Source organism: Dendrobium catenatum, unplaced genomic scaffold (assembly GCF_001605985.2).
Source record: "Dendrobium catenatum unplaced genomic scaffold, ASM160598v2 fragScaff_scaffold_1024, whole genome shotgun sequence".
In the NCBI taxonomy this organism is placed as follows: domain Eukaryota; kingdom Viridiplantae; phylum Streptophyta; class Magnoliopsida; order Asparagales; family Orchidaceae; genus Dendrobium; species Dendrobium catenatum.
Window position 1 is genome coordinate 1,003,924 of NW_021319486.1, and position 11,150 is coordinate 1,015,073.

At 32.4% G+C, this 11,150-nt stretch overlaps 1 protein-coding gene across 1 annotated transcript; it reads left to right on the forward strand.

The window, feature by feature from the left end:
* Positions 1–6,985: 6,985 nt before the first annotated feature.
* LOC110116749 (egg cell-secreted protein 1.1-like) lies at positions 6,986–7,333 on the forward strand. The gene has a single exon (XM_020850448.1). It carries the CDS (start codon positions 6,986–6,988, stop codon positions 7,331–7,333), a length of 348 nt encoding a protein of 115 aa, XP_020706107.1.
* The last annotated feature ends 3,817 nt before the right edge of the window (positions 7,334–11,150 follow it).

Here is an 11,150-nt window from a genome sequence, read left to right on the forward strand (position 1 = left end):
CAACATCAAACACTAGCTGAATATTAAAGAGAGCCAGAGAAAACTAAGAAAATAAAGCCAACCCAACAAAATAAACCAACAACATATTCCACACCCCCACACAGGGCAGCCAAGAAATAGACACGAGAGGAACAACCCAAAATAAAGAGCAAGAAGAAAACAACCAAAAAATCAACTTTAGAGCTAACAAAGGGTAACCCAACAGCAAAAAACCCATCCAACTAAAATAGAACATAAGAAAGCAGTCAGGGTATAACACAAAACCAACAAGCCCAACCAACTTAAGAAATAACATAAGGAACACTACTCTTATCCAAATTTAAGAGACCCCTAACATGAATAGGTAAATTAGAGCTAATTAAATCTTCCATGGAATCCAACCCACAACCCCAACTGGCTATGGCCTTAGTACAAGCATTCCCCTCCACTTCAATAACAGAAAAGGGAAGTTAAGCATGTTCAATAAATTCATAATTTTCTTTCTCATGTAAAACATATTAGGAGAGCAGCTCTTATCATTTTTCTAAATGAACAATTGATAACAATACGAAGAACAAACCTCCACCATAATATTAATGCAGTCAAGAGATAAACAAAATCGTAAACCATAGAGAGTAGTAGAAGTGATAACAACATTAACATCATAGTTATAACGAGGACCAACAAAACTCAAAATGCAATTACCTTTGGAATCTCTGATGACATCACCACAACCCACCATAGTCTTAGTGTTAACAGTATCCACATTTAACTTAAAAAATTATCGGGAGGTTTCAATTAAGAGATACTTCTGGGGACATTATAACAAACATCCCCATCCAAATTAATCCTAAAATACACCGCAACAATGAGATTATTTTTGAAATTATTAGAAGAAAGTAACTTAGCAGAAAAAAGTCCCTAATTTTATCCTTAACATTTTGAATAATCCTATGTTAATTCATAGCCACACCATTAAAATGAGAATTATTATTATCCAACCATAAAAAAAAACAAAGGAAAAGAGAGGAAATAACATTCTTGATATGACCTTTAGAATTAACAAACCAATAGTTAAGTAAAGATTTAATGGAAATATTAGCATAAAAGCAGTTTAAGTATAAAATATCCTCAAAATAAGTCTAGGCCTTAACAGCACAAGGACCAGAGAAAAAGACATGTTGCATATTGTCCATATGATAATAACATTGGCATTTAGAAGGAAGAATGAAACCACGTTTAATCAAATTGTCATCCGTAAGGATAAACTTATGTAAAATACGCCAAATGAAAATATAAATAGTAGAAAGAACGCTTCTATGCCATATCATTTTGAAAATCTTAGAAACCTCTTGCTTAGCTCTAAAGGAATGTCAGGAATCCTTTAAACTAAAGTTACCATCTTTAGTTAAGGCACAAAGTTGAACATTAAGAGAATTCATGTTTAAAGGGATCTATAAAATTTGTTGAATAATAAAATTAGGCAACACATTAGAAAGCTTCTCAACATCCCAACCATTGTCATTAAAAAAATAATTAACCTTCACATAAGCATTAGAGGTAGTATTAATAATAGAATCAATGGATTGGCCTCCCACCCAACGATCTTTCCAAAAGAAAGTATTACCACCACCAAGGCCCCAACAGATAGAAGGCTTAACCGTCCATTTCACTTTGCAAAGATGATGCCAAAACTTTAGAATTAACTTTATTAAAGAAACACATGGTGGGATGCTTCCCCCCACAATACTTAACATTCATAAAATTAGTTCAAAGACTCTTGTTAGCACATAAATTATACCATAACTTAAAGGAAAAAGAGTAAGCTAAATCCTTCAACAACTTACAACCCAGGTCCCCTTCCTCACAAGTGCCGCATCATTTATTCCAGGAGTACCAATGGATTTTAGAACTATTAATAGCCCCTTTCCAAAAGAACTTATTGAAGATTTTTTCAATCCTATTACACACAGCCTGAGTAGGAAGCAAAGTTTAAAAACTATAAACAGGAATAGAACGAAGAACACTTTTAATAAGAGTTAACTAACCATCAAAGCTAAGAAAGTTAGAATCTCAAGAAGAGAGTCTATTATGCACAACGAAAATTAAATCATCAAAAAGAAAAGATCTCTTTCTACCCTTATAAATAGGCACACCAAGATACTTTAAAGGCAAACAGACATGATTAAAACCAGTTAAATTCTTAATAGCCACAATGCGATACAAAGGAACATTTTTAGCAGAATAAAGCCACATTAATGTTTATTAAGTGACAGACCACTCACCAATTCAAGTTATTAAAAAATCTCAACAATCTATGAATCCTTTTTAAAGAGGAAGTAGTAAAAATAATAAAATCATAAGTAAAACATAAATAAGAAATATGAAAATCACCTAAAGTTTTAAAGTAAAGGCTAAGAAACTTCTCAAAGAGATCAATAAGCCCTCTAGAAAAGTATTCGGGTGCACTAATAAAAAGAGCCGTAGAGATGGGTTCCCCCTGTCTCAGGCCATGAGAAGCCTTAAAGAAGCCATTAGACTTACCATTAAAAATGATAAACAAATAAGGGTTTTTGATACAAAGCTTAATGAGATTGATAAAATTTAAATCAAATAACTTCATAATATCATAAAGAAAAATTCAATCATTATTATCATAAGCCTTGGCAATATCAAGTTTCAAAATCATATTACCACCTCTAACTTTAACATTCAAATCATGAAAAAATTCTTGAGCCCTAAGGATATCTGCAATAGCACGACCTTTGATAAAACCCATTTGAAAAGGGGAAATCAGTTTAGGCAGAAAAGTCGTTAACTGATTCATCAAAATTTTAGAGATTAGTTTATAATAAAAGGTATATAGACTAACAGGTCTAAAATTATTCCAAGAAATATTCAAGTTATTCTTAGGAATAAGCACAATAGAAGTAGCAGTAAAAAATTTAGGTATAGAATTACCATTAAAGAAATCTAAAACAGCAGAAAAGAGATCATTACTAGTGATATGCCAAGTTTTTTAGTCACTGACTCAAAATTCATACCAAAAATAGTATTTTTTAACTTCCTCCAAAGAAGGGGGCTTAGACAAGAAAGCATTATCATCATGAGCAATAAGAGAAGGAATAATATTAGGATTATCAATAGAGGAAGGGTTGAAGTTTTTATTCAAATGATTTTTAAAGTGTTGAACATCTAAGTTAGTAATTTCAGCACCATCCTCAGTAACAGAGCCATCAACCTGATCAATTTTGTGAATGCAATTAATAGTGTGTTTCCCCTTAACCAAGGCATGAAAATATTTAATATTATTGTCACCTTCAACAAAATGTTTAACAACATATTTCTATTTCCAAAACATTTCCTCTTAGGCTTGAAGTTTATAGAGCTCATCTTTAGCCTCTCTCAATAAATAAAAGTTAGATTTAGAAGGAAATAATTGGCATTGAGTCTCCTGACAATTCACTTTATCTTTCACAATTAAAATGTTAGAAAAAGATTATTAAAAATATTATGATTCCACCAATTCAGAACAAACTTAAGTCTTTTCAGCTTATACCACAATCTACACATACCAGAAATAACATTATCCGGATGCAAAGGAGCAAGAAAATTATCCTTCACCACATTTATAAAAGAATCATGAAGTAACCACATATTTTGAAATCTAAATTGAGAAGGAAAATCTCTCACTCTAGGTTTGATTTTAATAAGAAGAGAAGAATGATTAGAAAGGGTCCTGATAAGATGATCAACATTAGTAGAATCAAAATAATTTAGCCGATAATCATCAAATAAAACTCGATCTAATCTTTGCCATAAATGACCACGATGCCAAGTAAAATTATCACCAGAGAAACCAATATCAATAAGGTTACAATTCATAATCATACTATTAAAATCTTCCATAGAATGGTAGATATGGAGAAAGCCCCCTATACGCTGGCAGACGGGTTGGTAATGATATTAAAATCGCCACCCACAAGCTCAAAAAGATTACAAATACTATGAAATTGAGTAATTTGATCGCATAAAATCTTTCTAGTATAATGAGAAGAGGCAACATAAACAAAGGAAGCATAACATTACAAATTAGAACTCTCAATATTACAATGAATAACTTGATTAAAATCACAAATAATGTCAACCCTAACAAAATATTTCCAGAAGACCCAAATTTTATTGGCAACATTAGCCAAAGCATTTTTAAAATTCAAAAATTTAACAGTACTAAGTAACTTATTAGAGGATACAAGAGGCTCAAGCAAGACAAGAAGCGAAACTTTATAGATACAACATAAGTTTTTCACTCAAAATTTCGAAGAAGAGCAACCAATGCCCCTAAAATTTCAAATAATAGCGTTAAATATATAAATAACAATTAATGAGAAGTATGTGAATAGGTATTATGAGAGGTTTGCAAAACAAAAGCTTTTTGCTTTCTACCTCTCCAACCATGACCCTTGGTAAAACTAGTATCATTATTATCTCTAGCAAAGCATTTAGCCAACATATTCATATCGTCAGTGTCAGTAAAAACATCACTATGATAATTTTCATTCAAAGAAAAATTACTTTAACTAATCATACCTGAATGCCCCCTAGAAAGATTCATTTTTCTTTCCTCAAGGAACACATCACCTTCAACATTGGTCTCATTGTGCACACCAGTATCACCTATCTTCTCCACCTCAGTTTGGGAAGTAAACTGAATAGTACTATCATTTTGCATAATTTCCTCCTCAACACCAACATTATTAACCAACCCATCCTGCAAAAGAGGCTCAACAGAGATGGAATCATTATTAAGATTAGCAACATTATTTTGATCAATAACAATATGAGAATCAATAGTTATGGAAGAGACAGAGTTAAGATTAACTTCTTTCCCTTTAACCAAATATTACATAATAATAGGGTTCGGTTCCACCTGAACATAATCCAAATTTAAGGATTCATTAATAGGGTCTTGCACTTGAGAAACATTAAACACATTAACATCATGATTAGGAATATCAGAAACCAATTCAACAGAAGTTAATTCACTTTTGTGAGACAAGATAGTAAGTTCCTTAGCCTTTTGAAGATGGGGTGTAATTTATAACAAGTAGATAAATCATGGCCATGCATCTTGCAATGAGAACAAAAAATCGGTAAGTTTTCAAATTCAACCTTTTGGAAATATCCAGTAAGTTCCGAACCAATCTAAACCTCGTTAGGATGCTTTTTAGAAATATCTTATCCAGCTAAAACACGAGCTATAGATGGCCGAGAGATGGAAGCTGTAGCTTGATCCATATGCAACGGTTTCCAAAGATAGAGGCTAAGCCAAATGAAATTTACGAATTGAAGAAATGTAAATAGAGATTAGGAAAAGAAATCCACACCGGGTTTATAGGAGATTCTTCATGCACGTCAAAATAAGGAGAGCATTTAAGCAATCTCATTTGACAACCCAAAATATAATAGGACCTCCTAGAAAAGATACATCTGCAGTTCAAATCATTACTCAATTGAATCGCTATATGCCTAGAGTCCAATAAACTCACCCGGAACAATCCCATCAATTTCAAATTCAAGAAAAACTTATGAATAACATCTAAGTTTGGCCTCTTGAGCATGAAATTTCCCACAAGAGTGAGCGCTTAAGGAGCAGCAAGTAGGGAAACAACCGAATCCTCAAGCAACAAAGCCGTACATGCTTTGAAGGAAGAATGGGTAATTTAGTGGAAGAAGATGAAGAACCAGCCAAAACTTTCTTAAAGAGCGGGACTTGCCATTCAGAAGTACAACTGGTTGAGGGATAGATGACAACGGCGTCGTCATCTCCCGAAAAATCGCAAAATCCTAACTCAGAACAACGAAACAAAACGAAGAACTGAACAAGGAAAAGAAACGAGCAGCGAAATCCATGACGAAAAGCTAGAAATGCAAAAGAAATCAGCCAGAACCGAAGGAAAATCGCGAATGCAAGAAGAAGCCCCAAATCGCCTCGAAGTCGCCTCTGAGCAGAGAGCAGGGAGCCGTTGACTTGCATGTATAAGAATATGAATCATCCTTTAACCCATTTGTTTCTTTGTATGTGGTCATGAGTTTTTCCCAATTTTTTTACTATCTTTCAAGTTGCACAGTTTCATGCATAAAATCATTATACTTTAACCCACAAAATTATGCATTAACATTTTTAACATCAAGTAAATTGAGATATATGACTCAGCTTGAGAACATTCTTTTATTGTCATAAAGTGTTATAACACCATCAACAATAGAAATAGGTATTTAATAATGGGCTATCTCTTAATTTAATCTAAATAAGAAATTAAGAAAATCGGATCAAAATAAATTCATTTTGACTAACATATCATTATATGATCTCATATATTTTAAAATATAATATACTTTAATTTCAACAAAGTAACATAGGCAAATTACAACAAGCTTTGCGCTCATATTATTGACATGGGCAAAAATATACTAACTTGATTGACAAAATTAATTCCTTTATATAAATTAGCAATAAAATAAAAATAACTTCAATTTACATACTAATGGAACTAAATTTACAAGAAAACTCATACGACTGTAAGACCAAAAAACGCTTTGTCTTTAATGCAACAGAGAGAAAAATAAAAGTCTCTCTCTCTCTCTCTCTCTCTCTCTCTCTCTCTCTCTCTCTTCTTTGATCATTATACATTTGTCTCTTAAATCTAAACGTTAACTGTAAAACGCTAGCAATTAGAAACATTCTTAAAACTAATACATAAAAGAGAAACAGCACCAAAACTTTTAATACACTTACTGCTCGTGAAATGAAACATATATAAACTTCAACTGTAATAAAATATATTAACTCACTTGAAATAGAATGTCGTAACTTCACAGCCTCCTCATTATCTCTTTCTCTTTATATATAAAGCCGCCTCCTCTCCTTCACCATCCCTTCATCACAAGCTGAAACACCTGTACTACTTCCTACAATATATATTTCAAAGTGGATAAAATATCCATGGCAAAGTACTACTCTTCTGCAACTTTTGTCATCCTTCTTCTCATAGCTGCAGCCATGACAGCTCCTCAAACAGCTTCCTCCTATCTAACAGGCGAAAGCCTCTTCAGATGCTGGGAAGCCGTCCACTCCTTGGAAGGCTGTGTGGCCAAGTTGGTGGCGCCGGAGGCCCTCAACATCCACCTGAGGCTGACGCCACGGTGCTGCGTAGCTATAAAGGAGATAGGAGAGAACTGCTTGTCGACCATTTACCCGAGCTTCGCTGTCGCACCCTCGTTGGGTTCTTTGCTTGATGGGATTTGTGCTGATTACTTGACTCCCGCGCCGCAGCCTGCTGCAAGTGATTGATTAATTAGTTTGTTAGGAGAAAATGTATGGATCGATATGAGATTAATTTATGTTCTGTTATTTTACTTTATGTTTTGCAATAAATTAATCTGGTTCTACGTTATTTGAAGGTTTTATGGCATGGGAAAAGAGAAACGGATCATTGTGTGATTATAGTAAGATTATTATAGAGACAGAACAAATAAAATAGGCTCAAAAGCATCAAAAATCTAAGCACCCGTAAATTCACTACAAAGGAGAAGATCGTAATCTTCTGTCAAGCATGAGAAAAGATAAATGTGTGTGTGAGAGAAAGAGAGAGAGAGAACAACAACATCATCAAGCCTTTATCCCACTAAGTGAGATTGCTACATGAATCCTTTTTCGTCATTGTATTTGGTTAAAAGTCAAATTCTAAATTAAATCTAATAAAGAAATATCATTTCTAATATTTTCTAATCAAGTCTTTTTAGGTCTACCTCTACCTTTCTTAACATAAGTCAAATATAATACCTCAACTTTCCTAACTGGGTCATCGAAGGCCTCCGTCTTAAGGATGATTAAATTATTCTAAGAAATTATTTAGTTATATGGTTTATTAAAAGGTATCCTACATCTCTATGCAATCAATCTTTGTAAAATGTTTGGACCAATGATCCCTTTATTTCATACTCTTATAGCATAGAAAATAATTTCTTTTTTCATTTTTTTTATATCTCCCTTCTTTTTTCTTATTTATTAAAAAAAAAAATCCTAGCTCATTTTATCTTCAAAAATTTGAGCCAATTCAATTTCAAGGCATGCATTTATTTAGGCATTGAAAAAATCATGAAATAACTAGCATAAGTAATGGCGAAATTTTGTGCCAATATTTTCCTTCAGAAAATTTACTAACATAAGTAATTATTTCTGTGAAAATTTTCAACCAAGAAAAAAAAAAAAAAAACATGATGAGCTGAATTGATAGGTTTAGCTACCAAGCCCACGACTTTCTTCCACCAAATTTTATTAGCCCTAGCAATCCTTTAACTCACAAAAATCATCACACAATGCCATGATGAGGTCTTGCCGACGATACCTCGCCTCCATTTGATAAGTTTATCTTTTAAAAATAAAATTTAGGATCATCCAAACGTAACTCTGATTTCAAAAAACTAATAGTCAACATGAACATCTTGACTATTGACACAAAAAATGATTTGATGCAAATCCAAATAGGCTCCGATCATACACTTAAAACACTATTCAAATAATCAAATGATCTCAAATCATACATACCTTAGTTGAATTGAGCGCCTTTATCAAAAAATCCAACGATCCAAAGATAAATTTGTTCCAACATCATCAAGACATTTAAATTTTAGGATAGTTCATTTGATGAAGATTTTTGAATTTTTTTTGCAATTATGTAGAATGTCACTCTCAAAAATTATAAATAGACCCTCACTCTATACATGAGGGGACTTAATTGAAGGGAAGGAGTGATATCAAATGCTTCCAAGATCAATCATCGTCAGGACACAATCGTCGAACAATCACCATCCAACTGCTGATGTTAGACCACCATTACTTGGCTACAACTATCAAACTATTATCATTTGACCATCATCATCGTTCAACTACCACTGATCATCATCATCATCTAACCATCACCACTAGATCGCCATCATCTAACCACCTTCACCGTTCCACCATTATTCAACAAGCATTATCTGATCATCACTGCCCAAACATGAACCATCATCAGACTATCATTGTTAGATTATTATCAACTTATTATCACCTACAATCTTCCACCATCCAAATCCATTTGCACAACATGGTCTTCTAACCATCAACATTAGACTATGATGCTCCACTACCTTCACACAACTATAATCCTCTAACCAATACCACTTGGTTACAATCTCTCGAACGCCATCACCAAATTTTTATATATCTTCTAACTAACATTGCCTTACTATATTCCTTTGATCATCATAGCTCAACTATAATCTCTTAATCATAGTCAACCAATTATGTTATTTCAACCACCATCGTCCAAATACGATCTCCCAACCACTGTCACCCCATTACAATCTCTAAACTAATTTTGTCCGACTATACTGATCTGTGCTAATTTTGTCGCCTACTTTCATTAGAAACATTGGTGTATGCCAATTTTTTTTAGGATGATGCACATCAATGACATCAAATTTGACTCATAACCTCAGCATCAATATTTAATTTGTACTTCTAGATCTCTCTCATCCACTCTTCAAATGAAAATAATTAAACATTTAGCAAATAATATCTTTAAAACAATTATAATGCTTCAAGACTCCCAACTCCTATCAAATAATCCTTTCTCTATAGTTCATTTCTACTTTTTTATTAATGTCTTCCCCATTTATATGGGAATGCACAATTCTATATTGGTGAAATAATTTCAATTCAGCTTGGCCTTTTGATCGTTTTCTTTTACAAGCTTTCCAAATTAAAATTCTAATATCTATTGCAGCCCTTCTCTCTCTCTCTCTCTCTCTCTCTCTCTCTCTCTCTCTCTCGCTCTCTCGCTCTCTCTCCCTCCCTCCCGTTTAAGGACCCTGTAACCTTTTATTAATTAACATGTAAGCCCATTATGAATTTAAAAAAAATAAAGATGATTGAGATTAATAATCTCTCTACTGAAAAACTAAATGATTGCTAAAATACAAAGAAATAAAAAATAACATTAGTAGTGTGCTTATTAACTTCAAAGATATAAGTGGACCATAAATGGTCACTTAGAATCTTGATTTCATTTGAAAAATTCCAAATTTCATTAGAGTTTTATTTTTTCATTACTTTCTCTCTCCATATATTTACTAATTTTTTCAAAGTCTAACATAAACATAGAATGAGTAAATTAGACGTGTTAATACATGACCTAAAATAACAATGGACTCAACATGAAAAAAAATTCAAGTTTGAGTTTACTCAATTAAAATTCAGGTCAAATTCAGATCTAAAATCTTGGCCTAGTAATATTTTGCATCGGGTTTAGTTTGACTTGTAAACCTAAAATAAGCATGAAATTGACCCAAATATTATTCGAGCTTGGGTTGAAAAAATCATTTTTAGGTTTAATGAGTCATTTTTAGGTTAAATAAATAATTTTTTCTAGAAAATTATATGTTCCATAAAATAAATGATTTAAATAGGCCAGGTTTAAGTTTGTTATAGTCCATAACCCCTAGCCTGAGATTTTGATGTTGTCAAATGTCAATTTAAATTACTTCATTATTCATTGAATATTTTAAATTTTGCTCTTGTCTGTGAGTACTAATATTTCAGGGAGATCGCATATTACTCAAGACAACAAGAAGACTCAAGACTAGGTAGAGTAGGATGTGAAATCTAAATTAACTAAAACTCTATAATTTTTATTTGTTTTTTATTTTTTTCATTTCTTGAGTCTAGCCACAAAGTGCATGCAAACCGAGCAATCGTGCATACATACAGGGAGAGAGATGTTTTTTAAGCAAAATATTTTTAACTCTTTATTGATCGTACTGTATGATTTTAAATCGTACTATATGAACTACTGTGGCTCAATGGCTATCGGTAAATTTATCATATTGTATGATCATTATCGTACTGTATGATATATTTTTAATTTGAAATCCTAGTTGATATGTTAATTTAAGTAAGTTCTTAAATCATACATTTTTAACTGATCGTACTATATGATCAAATTATATAGTATCAATATTTGAATACTTACTTAAATTAACTCCCATAATTAGCAATTAAATCAAAGATTAACTTATGATTGGTGATCGTACTATACGACATGAATCGTATTGTATGATTAACT